Raw genomic sequence first — 12,421 nt, 5'->3', positions numbered from 1 at the left:
AGAAAAACCTGATGGAGTCTGCAAAAGACCTGAGACTGGGACGGAGATTTGTCTTCCAACAAGACAATGATCCAAAACATAAAGCAAAATCTACAATGGAATGGTTCAAAAATAAACATATGCAGGTGTTAGAATGGCCAAGTCAAAGTCAAGACCTTAATCCAATCGAGAATCTGTGGAAAGAACTGAAAACTGCTGTTCACAAATGCTCTCCATCCAACCTCACTGAGCTCGAGCTGTTTTGCAAGGGGGAATGGGAAAAAATGTCAGTCTCTCGATGTGCAAAACTGATAGAGACATACCCCAAGCGACTTACAACTGTAATCGCAGCAAAAGGTGGCGCTACAAAGTATTAACTTAAGGGGGCTGAATAATTTTGCACGCCCAATTTTTCAGTTTTTGATTTGTTAAAAAAGTTTGAAATATCCAATAAATGTCGTTCCGCTTCATGATTGTGTCCCACTTGTTGTTGATTCTTCCCTAAAAAATACAGTTTTATATCTTTATGTTTGAAGCCTGAAATGTGGCAAAAGGTCGCAAAGTTCAAGGGGGCCGAATACTTTCGCAAGGCACTGTATATATATATATATCTATCCTTAAGCTTTTCTTCATGATATGTATTACTCTGACCTTTCCTCTATCAGCTGCATGCCTGACCCTGAATTAGTTCTAGAATTGTTCTATCTATCTATTTTATCTCTCTGGCAGACAAACACTCTTCCTTTAAATGCCTTAGAGTAAAAAATAGAACAAATCCTTGGTTCTCTTTAGAACTTTCTGATCTTGCTATGATGATAAATCCGGGGGCCAAGGCTAGGAAAACTGACTGTAGCTGATATGTATAGTTTCAAGGCAATTCCTCAATCAAGAAAGCAAAATCTTGGTAATTTCTATCTCAGACCTTGTTGGTGATTTGTAAACATTTTGGAAAACAGTTAATGGACTGAAGCGTGGAAATTCCTCTTTCCCTGCCGAAGCAAGTTGTGTCAGACTCTGGCATCATTACTGAGAAAAATGAGAAGTGATGCTTTCAATCGTCATTTTATCTCGGCAGGCTTTTTATTTGAACAAAATGGTGGTTTAATTGATCCTGGTCAGCCAGTTGACTGCCTAACCTTCTCCCAGCCTCTAGTTGGATCAATGGATGTTCCGTCAACTTCTAGTGAATCTTCAATCGGCCTTTACTGTCCTGCAGAAAGCCTTTGTTGAACTGAAATTGGAACTTAATGCCGGTAAAACCAAGTATGTTATTTTCCAAATCAAGTAAAAATGTATCTGATGCATAAGTACTTTGGATGGTGTCCTCGTTGCTGGTATCCTCATTTATAAATATCTGGATTGACGAAAAGCTGTCCTTCAAAAAGGATGTCGATGAATTAGTTAAGAAATTAAGAATTCAAATAGGTTTCTTCTATAGGAGCAGGTCCTTTCGTTAAATACAGTTGAAGTCATAAGTTTACATACACCTTAGCCAACTACATTTAAATTCAGTTATTCACAATTCCTGACATTTAATCCTAGTAAAAAATACCCTGTTTTAGGGGAGTTAGGATCACCACTTTATTTTAAGAATGTGAAATGTCAGAATAATAAGTAGAGAATGATTCATTTCAGTTTTAATTCCTTTCATCACATTCCCAGTGGGTCAGAAGTTTACATACACTCAATTAGTATTTGGTAGCATTGCCTTTAAATTGTTTAACTTGGGTCAAATGTTTCGGGTAGCCTTCCACAAGCTTCCCACATAAAGTTGGGTGAATTTTGGCCCATTCCTCCTGACAGAGCTGGTGTAACTGAGTCAGCTTTGTGGGCCTCCTTGCTCGCACAAGCTTTTTCAGTTCTGCCCACAAATATTCTACAGGGTTGAGGTCAGGACTTTGTGATGGCCACTCCAATACTTTGACTTTGTTGTCCTTAAGCCATTTTGCCACAACTTTGGAAGTATGCTTGGGGTCATGACCCAAGCTTTAACTTCCTGACTGATGTCTTGATGTTGCTTCAATATATTCACATAATTTTCCTCGCTCGTGATGTCATCTATTTTGTGAAGTGCACCAGTCCCTCCTGCAGCAAAGCACCCCCACAACATGATGCTGCCACCCCCGTGCTTCACGTTTGGGATGGTGTTCTTCGGCTTGCAAGTCTCCCCCTTTTTACTCGATTGTCATTATGGTCAAACAGTTCTTTTTTTTTTTCATCAGACCAGAGGACATTTCTCCAAAAAGTACAATCTTTGTCCCCATGTGCAGGTGCAAACCGAAGTCAGTCTTTTTTTCTGGTGGTTTTGGAGCAGTGGCTTCTTCCTTGCTGAGCGGCCTTTGAGGTTATGTTGATATAGGACTTGTTTTACTCTGGATATAGATACTTTTGTAACTGTTTCCTCCAGCATCTTCACAAGGTCCTTTGCTGCTGTTCTCGGATTGATTTGCACTTTTCTCACCAAAGTACGTTCATCTCTAGGAGACTCGTCTCCTTCCTGAGCGGTATGACGGCTGCATGGTCCCATGGTGTTTAGACGTGCGTACTATTGTTTGTACAGATAAACGTGGTACCTTCAGGCATTTGAAAATTGTTCACAAGGATGAACCAGACTTGTGGAGGTCCACAATTCTTTTTTCTGAAGTCTTGGCTGATTTCTTTTGATTTTCCCATGATGTCAAGCAAAGAGGCACTGAGTTTGAAGGTACTCCTTGAAGTAAATCCACAGGTACACCTCCAATTGACTCAAATGATGTTGATTAGCCTATCAGAAGCTTCTAAAGCCATGACATAATTTTCTGGAATTGTCCAAGCTGTTTGTGGAGTAGTTGAAAAAATGAGTTTTAATGACTCCAACCTAAGTGTATGTAAACTTCCGACTTAAACTGTAGCAGAAAACAAATAATTCAGTCAACATTCATTCCGGTTATTGACGATGGCAGTTGCCATTGTATTGAAGCCTTTGGATGCAGTTTATCATAGCACAATGTGATTTATTCCGGGCAATAGGTTCAGTACACAAAATCTTGTATCACAATCTTTTTCTCTATATGTCCCTCTTGCATAAATTTCCGCCATACCTAAACCCGTTATAGACCTTCAGATCTATAAGTTACCAGACCCAGACTCGGATGGCCAACCCTGGAGATTCCTTCATTCTCCACCGAGTTAGATATATCTGCTTTTAGTTTTTTGCGTGTGGAATGATTTTCAAAAGTCCTTAAATTTTAGAGGGCCTTTTTATTGAAGAATGGTTTTGATGCATGTGATTGTGTTTTGGTTTTCGTGTTTTGTGTTTGCTTTTAATGTATTGTGTAATTGATGAATATAGATATGTATAGTGTAATGGTTGTTTATTGATGTGTTCGTTCAAGGCTCATCTGCGAAAGTGACAGTGGTCTCAGCATGACTCCCTGCTTAAATAAAGGTTAAATCAAATAGAAAGAAGACATGCAGTTGTCAGATATATTTTGCTATTTGCCAGATGTATTCACAGTAAACCAAGAGCCAGAGACATAGCAGTCATAATCCTGAAATGAGAGAGTCATGTCAAGCCTAGCCTGGTTCCATGTCTGTTTGTACTGTTTTGCCAACTCCTAGGCTATACAACACAAACAGATCCAGGACCAGGCTAGCCTGCCAGGGCAACAGGACTACACATGCCCATCTCCCCCCCGCTTACTATTGCTAGGCCAATGAATATTCACGTGGATTCATCTCATTGCAGTTCTGGACTGTTTCAATATTACTCAACAATTTTCCCACTCACATCAAGGGATACTTGATCTTGTCTGCTATGTTAGCCTCAACCTAACTCATATTAACCCTTCTCATTTGCCAACGTTAATTTCTCTCATACACACCCCACAACATTGACAAAAGCCTCCTCTCCTTCCGCAACATCAAAGCTGTTAACCCCTTCCAACTCTTTTGTTTTTCTATGTTTGAGTTTAAACTGTTAGGGAAGAGAAGACAACGCTTCAACTAGTCAGACTCAATCTCACAGGCACAAATATGACTGGAGGTGCCCTAACATATAACCTCCGCCCCTTAAAGGGGCAGGTGAACATTTTTGTCTAATTTGTGATATTTGGTTAAAAGACTCGGGTCACAAGAAATGAAATTTAACAATATACCACATTACATTTATTGTTTTAGAAACAATGCAAAGCATGCTCATCTGTTTTTTTGTGTTTTGTTGGTGTAATTTTAGCAACAACAAATATTTTGGCTGGTGTATTTTTTTTAATCTACCTGCCACAGTGGCTGGTGGACCAAAAAGTGAATCTTATACCCTGCTTCCCTTCCTTGCCAAGACTCTGGAATGGACTTCTGCCTCCCAATTCCAAACCCACCTGCTAATCAAATCAAATCAAATTTATTTATATAGCCCTTCGTACATCAGCTGATATCTCAAAGTGCTGTACAGAAACCCAGCCTAAAACCCCAAACAGCAAGCAATGCAGGTGGAGAAGCACGGTGGCTAGGAAAAACTCCCTAGAAAGGCCAATACCTAGGAAGAAACCTAGAGAGGAACCAGGCTATGTGGGGTGGCCAGTCCTCTTCTGGCTGTGCCGGGTGGAGATTATAACAGAACATGGTCAAGATGTTCAATGTTCATAAATGACCAGCATGGTCGAATAATAATAAGGCAGAACAGTTGAAACTAGAGCAGCAGCACAGTCAGGTGGAAGTTGAAACTGGAGCAGCAGCATGGCCAGGTAGACTGGGGACAGCAAGGAGTCATCATGTCAGGTAGTCCTGGGGCATGGTCCTAGGGCTCAGGTCAGTTGAAACTGGAACAGCAGCATGGCCAGGTGGACTGGGGACAGCAAGGAGTCATCATGTCAGGTAGTCCTGGGGCATGGTCCTAGGGCTCAGGTCCTCCGAGAGAGAGAAAGAAAGAGAGAAGGAGAGAATTAGAGAACGCACACTTAGATTCACACAGGACACCGAATAGGACAGGAGAAGTACTCCAGATATAACAAACTGACCCCAGCCCCCCGACACATAAACTACTGCAGCATAAATACTGGAGGCTGAGACAGGAGGGGTCAGGAGACACTGTGGCCCCATCCGAGGACACCCCCGGACAGGGCCAAACAGGAAGGATATAACCCCACCCACTTTGCCAAAGCACAGCCCCCACACCACTAGAGGGATATCTTCAACCACCAACTTACCATCCTGAGACAAGGCTGAGTATAGCCCACAAAGATCTCCGCCACGGCACAACCCAAGGGGGGGGGGGGCGCCAACCCAGACAGGATGACCACAACAGTGAATCAACCCACTCAGGTGACGCACCCCCTCCAGGGACGGCATGAGAGAGCCCCAGCAAGCCAGTGACTCAGCCCCTGTAATAGGGTTAGAGGCAGAGAATCCCAGTGGAAAGAGGGGAACCGGCCAGGCAGAGACAGCAAGGGCGGTTCGTTGCTCCAGAGCCTTTCCGTTCACCTTCCCACTCCTGGGCCAGACTACACTCAATCATATGACCCACTGAAGAGATGAGTCTTCAGTAAAGACTTAAAGGTTGAGACCGAGTTTGCGTCTCTGACATGGGTAGGCAGACCGTTCCATAAAAATGGAGCTCTATAGGAGAAAGCCCTGCCTCCAGCTGTTTGCTTAGAAATTCTAGGGACAATTAGGAGGCCTGCGTCTTGTGACCGTAGCGTACGTGTAGGTATGTACGGCAGGACCAAATCAGAGAGATAGGTAGGAGCAAGCCCATGTAATGCTTTGTAGGTTAGCAGTAAAACCTTGAAATCAGCCCTTGCTTTGACAGGAAGCCAGTGTAGAGAGGCTAGCACTGGAGTAATATGATCAAATTTTTTGGTTCTAGTCAGGATTCTAGCAGCCGTATTTAGCACTAACTGAAGTTTATTTAGTGCTTTATCCGGGTAGCCGGAAAATAGAGCATTGCAGTAGTCTAACCTAGAAGTGACAAAAGCATGGATTAATTTTTCTGCATCATTTTTGGACAGAAAGTTTCTGATTTTTGCAATGTTACGTAGATGGAAAAAAGCTGTCCTCGAAATGGTCTTGATATGTTCTTCAAAAGAGAGATCAGGGTCCAGAGTAACGCCGAGGTCCTTCACAGTTTTATTTGAGACGACTGTACAACCATTAAGATTAATTGTCAGATTCAACAGAAGATCTCTTTGTTTCTTGGGACCTAGAACAAGCATCTCTGTTTTGTCCGAGTTTAATAGTAGAAAGTTTGCAGCCATCCACTTCCTTATGTCTGAAACACATGCTTCTAGCGAGGGCAATTTTGGGGCTTCACCATGTTTCATTGAAATGTACAGCTGTGTGTCATCCGCATAGCAGTGAAAGTTTACATTATGTTTTCGAATAACATCCCCAAGAGGTAAAATATATAGTGAAAACAATAGTGGTCCTAAAACGGAACCTTGAGGAACACCGAAATTTACAGTTGATTTGTCAGAGGACAAACCATTCACAGAGACAAACTGATATCTTTCCGACAGATAAGATCTAAACCAGGCCAGAACATGTCCGTGTAGACCAATTTGGGTTTCCAATCTCTCCAAAAGAATGTGGTGATCGATGGTATCAAAAGCAGCACTAAGGTCTAGGAGCACGAGGACAGATGCAGAGCCTCGGTCCGATGCCATTAAAATGTCATTTACCACCTTCACAAGTGCCGTCTCAGTGCTATGATGGGGTCTAAAACCAGACTGAAGCATTTCGTATACATTGTTTGTCTTCAGGAAGGCAGTGAGTTGCTGCGCAACAGCCTTCTCTAAAATTTTTGAGAGGAATGGAAGATTCGATATAGGCCGATAGTTTTTTATATTTTCTGGGTCAAGGTTTGGCTTGATCGAGCCCTTCCAGTCTGGTTTCCCTCACTGCCGCAGTACTGAAACTGCACTCAAAGTAATCAATGACCTCCTCACCTATGCTGATGCTGGTGCACTCAACATCCTGATTCTTCTCAATCTAAGTGCCGCTTGTGACAGTGAGCCATCAGATCCTCCTCACCAGGCTTCAGGGTCTGGGTGTTGAGGGCACCGCAGTCATGGCTACAATCATACCTCACAAACCAGAGCCTCAATGGCCACAACTCGGACTCAGCTGAAGTTACACAGGGTGTCCTCCAGGGCTCTGTGCTGGGCCCCTTACTCTTCATTATCTACATCCTCCACCTTGGTCAGATCCTCCGTCACTTCAACCTTGACTTCCACTGCTATGCCGACGCCACCCAGATCTACCTCGGCACCAAATCCTTCCACAACCAGCCTCTGACCCACATTGAATCCTGCCTCTGCAATAAACATGGATGCGACAAAACTTCAAGTCCAACAGTGATAAAACGGAACTCCTCTTGATAGGCACCAAATCCACCCTCACCAAAGCTGGCAACTTCACTACTGTCTCTCCCTCCCCTCACGCATGTATCCTTGACTTCATCTTGGACTCCACCCTCTTCCCCCTGCAACATTGCCAAAGTCAAGTCCTCCCTCTCCCTTCCTGCCACTGAAACCCTCATACATGCATTAATCTCCTCCCTTCTTGACTATTGCAACTCACTACTCTCCGGCTTTAACTCAAGCTCCCTCCTTAAGCCCCAAATTGTTCAAAACGCTGCAGCCCTTCTCACCCACACTAAGTTCTGGCAGCACATCACCCCTGTCCTCCATCAGCTTCACTGACTCCCTGTCTCCCAACACACTGATTACAAGACCCTCCTTCTGACCTACAAAGCCCTCCACCACCTTGCCCCCCCTTACCTCTCAGACCTTCTCCCCTGACAGATTAAGATTTAGATCACTTTATTGATCAATTGCACGCAAGGTCCAACCAAAATTTTACTTCCGCTTTTAACCCAACCCCTCCGAAAGACACACATACATAAACTGATTTTAGAGAAGTACAGGGGGCTGCCACACTGGGTGCACACTGGGAGCTGTCGTTGTGGGGGATAAGTGCCTTGTTCAAGGGCACAACGGCAGGCAATGCCCTCTAGGATTCGAATTGGCAACGCTCCGGTTGCTGGCTCGCTTCTAACCGCTAGGCTACCTGCCGCACCAACCTACATGCTCACTCCGTTCCACCACAGCAGGCCACCTTGACATCCCCAGGTCCAAGCTCCAGAGCTTTGGTGACAGGGCCTTCCCCAAGGCTGCTCTGGAACTCCCTCCCTCCAGCCATCTGTGACTCTGAGTCCATCACCATCTTTCAGTCCAACCTCATCCAAAGTACTCTCGCTCTCTCTCGCTCTCACACACACACACACACACACACACACACACACACACACACACACACACACACACACACACACACACACACACACACACACACACACACACACACGTCCTCTGACTTGGCTGGCCAGTTTACAGAGCTCAGACCAGGCTTGACAAGCAAACAGCTTTCTCCATGGGCTGCCCATTCTTCCCCTTCGCTTAGTCCGTCTCCCAATTGCAGTATAAACATTCCTTTCTTTGGTCGGCGGAGCCCGCTCTGAAAGAGACCCTTTAATTGGAGCTGGATAAAAGGCATTCATGCCAGGGAAGCACAGCCTCCCCCTCCCTCCCACAGATGAAGGGGCACTACACTGAGAAGGCCAGTGATAAACAGAACAGAGGGTCAGTCGCTAAGACAATTATAGGCGTCTCTAATTAAAATAGCTCCCCCTCAGAGGTTGGGTGAGGGTTAGGGTCTGAGGCCTCCCCTGTCAGCCCTCATCCCTGTCCCTAGAGATCGGCCATTGTTTGTGGCCACAGAGCTCTTGTAGGGGCTCAACAATGCCCATGATATGAGCCCTACTGAGTATGAGGGAGGCACTTTCAAGACATGGCTGGAGGGAGTACAGAGCAACACTTTAATTTGAATGTATTTTTATGAGCCCTACTGTCATGACAACATACCCCCAGTACTGTAAAAAAAAACATTTAATCTAGGCAAGTCAGTTAAGAAAAATTCTTATTTACAATGACTGCCTTCACCGGTCAAACCCGGACTTCGCTGGGCCAATTGTGCGCCACCCTATGGGACTCCCAATCACGGCCGGTTGTGATACAGCCTGGATTCGAACCAGGGTGTCTGTAGAGACGCCTCTAGCACTGAGATGCAGTGCCTTAGACCACAGCAACACTCGGGAGCCCAAGCCCCTGCTTGTACAGTACTGGGGTATGTTGTCATGACAAGTCCTTAACCCCTGTTACCCTTTCTGAAATTAAGGATGTTACATTTAAACTGTACTTCAGCTACAGTGGCAAGAAAAATTATGTGAACCCTTTGGAATTACCTGGATTTCTGCATAAATTGGTCATAAAATTCGATCTGACCTTCATCTAAGTCACAACAATAGACAAACAGTGTGCTTCAACTAATAACACACATTAATGTATTTTTCTTGTCTATATTGAATACATAATTTAATAATTCACAGTGTAGGTTGGAAAAGGTATGTGAACCCCTAGGCTAATGACTTCTCCAAACACTAATTAGAGTCAGGAGTCAACTAACCTGGAGTCCAGTCAATGAGACGAGATTGGAAATGTTGGTTAGAGTTGCCCTGCCCTATATAAAACACTCATAGAATGTGAGTTTGCTATTCACAAAAGCATTGCCTGATGTGAACCATGCCTCGAACAAAAGACATATCAGAAGACCTAAGATTAAGAATAGTTGAATTGCATAAAGCTGGAAAGGGTTACAAAAGTATCTCTAAAAGCCTTGATGTTCATCAGTCCACAGTAAGCCAAATGGTCTATAAATGGAGAAAATTCAGCACTGTTGCTACTCTCCCTAGGAGTGGCCGTCCTGCAAAGATGACTGCAAAAACACAGAGCAGAATGCTCAATGCGGTTAAGAAGAATCCTTGAGTGTCTGTTTAAGACTTAAAGAATTCTCTGGAAACTGCTAACATCTCTGTTGACGAGTCTACGATACGTAAAACAATAAACAAGAATGGTGTTCATGGGAGGACACCACAGAAGAAGCCACTGCTGTCCAAAAAAAACCATTGCTGCACGTCTGAAGTTCGGAAAGGGGCACCTGTTCCACAGCGCTATTGGCAAAATATTCTGTGGAGAGATTAAACTAATGTTGAGTTGTTTGGAAGGCACAAACAACACTATGTGTGAAGAAAAAAAGGCACAGCACACCAACATCAAAACCTTGTCCCAACTGTAAATGATGGTGGCGGGAGCATAGTGGTTTGGGTCTGCTTTGCTGCCTCAGGGCCTGGACAGCTTGCTATCGTCGACAGAAAAATGAATTCCCAAGTTTATCAAGACTTTTTGCAGGAAATTGTAAGGCTATCAACAGAAGTTGGGTGATGCAACAGGACAACAACCCAAACAACCCAAAAGACAGAAGTAAATCAACAACAGAATGGCTTGAACAGAAGAAAATATGCCTTCTGGAGTGGCCCAGTCAGTCCTGACCTCAACCTGATTTGAGATGCTGTGGCATGACCTCGAGAGCGGTTCACACCAGATATCCCAAAAATATTGCTGAATTGAAACAGTTTTGTTAAGAGGAATGGTCCAAAATTCCTCCTGACCATTGTGCAGGTCTGATCCGCAACTACAGAAAACATTTGGTTGAGGTTATTGCTGCCAAAGGAGGGTCAACCAGTTATTAAATCCAAGGGTTCACATACTTTTTTCCACCCTGCACTGTGAATGTTTACACAGTGTGTTCAAAAAAGACATGAAAACTTAGAATTGTTTGAGTTATTAGTTTAAGCAGACTGTGTTTGTCTATTGTTGTGACTTAGATTAATATAAGATCAAATTGTATGACCAATTTAAGCAGAAATCCAGGTAATCCAAAGGGTTCATATCATTGTTCTTGCCACTGTATGGGTTTCTGGTGCTTCATAGAACTAGAAGTAATATGTGAGCTCTATGACACATTCATGTTTGTTGTGTTTCTGCTTGCCCAGACTATGCAGAGCCAGATGTGATGGCTTGGGGGCAGAAGCTTGGCTCCACCTTCCGGCCCACAGTGGAGGAGGGCTACACCGTCCCCTTCACTTTCAACCACTATGATACCCCTGGAAAGCTCCTAGAGCACACTGAGCCCCTGCCCCTGGAGCCCGAGTATGCCACCCCATTCAGTGACCAGCCCCCAGATCCCAATCTGGCAACTCCACAGGGGACACTGCACAACAACAAACATGTACTGCCTATGGTTTCTACAGGGACAAGGACCACAATAACCCAAGCCCAGTATGACTGCCCCTCTCACAGAAAGTTGCCCAATGGCTATTGCACTACGTCTCTCCATGCCAATGTCCCACGCCCGGCCAGTGTGGTCTACACTGAGCCTGAGCCCCTGTTGTCTGACTCCCTGCTACAGCACCCATATGAGGAGCCTTTCTGAATACAGCAAGCTCAACCACTATTGCTGAAGTGTTACATATTGCACGCTATAAATGTAAAGGTAATTTACGATTGCGCCGATACATGCAGCATTTACTGTGAATGCAGTCTCCGCTAACACAGGAACATTGTCTTTCAATTTAATTCACACTGTAACTCTGAATTTCAGCAATAGGGATTGAATAGAGCCCAACCTGGTACACACAGCCTTATTCTTTTCATTGTCTGTGTGTACCAGTTTGCACTTGGTGGCACCATTGGCTGCTCTCTGCTTGGCACTCCCACCCCTTGGGCCACCGTAATGGGCAAAGCAGGGACCATTCATGACCAGTACCATCCAAAGTTGATGACCTGTTATTTACAAGAAATGTGTCTAATGACATATATTGATTCCAATTAACTAATATATTCCGTGAATAAAACGGCACAAAAAGTAAAATATAAATTACAAATCAAAGTTTAACATACTTGAAAGCTGAAATGCTCATTGAAGTGTCAGTTTAAATCATTCTTACAGGAGCTGTACAAAAAAGAGCATGTCTTGGAAACAGCAATATGACTGTCTGATTACAGTGTATTATCTTGTATCAAGTTGTGACACCATTTCTCTCATCTGTTTAGATAATGCTTACTATTTTTGTTTTTTTACTGTGATATTTTTAAAATAACTTTCAGGAGAACTTCATGTTCACAGAGTGAACTGAATGACACTGAAAAGTTCATATTTTTGTACTGGAAAAATAAATACAGTGACGAATATAGTGATTTCTATTATATTTAACACTATTTCCTGGGCCTCAAATGTTTGTGTACAGAGATAAAAGTGTGTGTTGTGGTTGATTAAAAATTACACAAACGTGCTTTGTTGACATCTTGTGGTAAAGAAAATGATGTGTGAAGAAAACATTAAGACCAATCATTTTTATTTAGTCTTAAATTATTTTATGCCCAAATTTACCCATACACAATCACATTGACCAGTTGTGGGTTATTGACTAGGCTAGACGTGATATCAGTTTTTGGGGATAGCGTTCACATTCATATTGTAGATTGAGCAATATTTCCTTCATCAGACACTG

At 43.6% G+C, this 12,421-nt stretch overlaps 1 protein-coding gene across 3 annotated transcripts in view; it reads left to right on the top strand.

Moving 5' to 3' along the window:
- Positions 1-12,209, top strand: part of si:dkey-34d22.1 (discoidin, CUB and LCCL domain-containing protein 1) — a 31,727-nt gene extending 19,518 nt beyond the window's left edge. For 2 of the 3 annotated variants that reach the window (XM_020453112.2, XM_020453106.2), the window contains exon 15: positions 10,904-12,209. In XM_020453112.2, coding sequence (XP_020308701.1) covers positions 10,904-11,343 — 440 coding nt within the window. In that variant the 3' untranslated portion in view covers positions 11,344-12,209. Of the gene's footprint in view, positions 1-1,125; positions 1,492-10,903 lie in introns of those variants that run through there. The other variant, XM_020453120.2, reaches the window with a different exon arrangement.
- The last annotated feature ends 212 nt before the right edge of the window (positions 12,210-12,421 follow it).

This window comes from Oncorhynchus kisutch, linkage group LG2 (genome assembly GCF_002021735.2).
Source record: "Oncorhynchus kisutch isolate 150728-3 linkage group LG2, Okis_V2, whole genome shotgun sequence".
In the NCBI taxonomy this organism is placed as follows: domain Eukaryota; kingdom Metazoa; phylum Chordata; class Actinopteri; order Salmoniformes; family Salmonidae; genus Oncorhynchus; species Oncorhynchus kisutch.
This window is presented reverse-complemented; position numbering and strand designations above follow the sequence as displayed.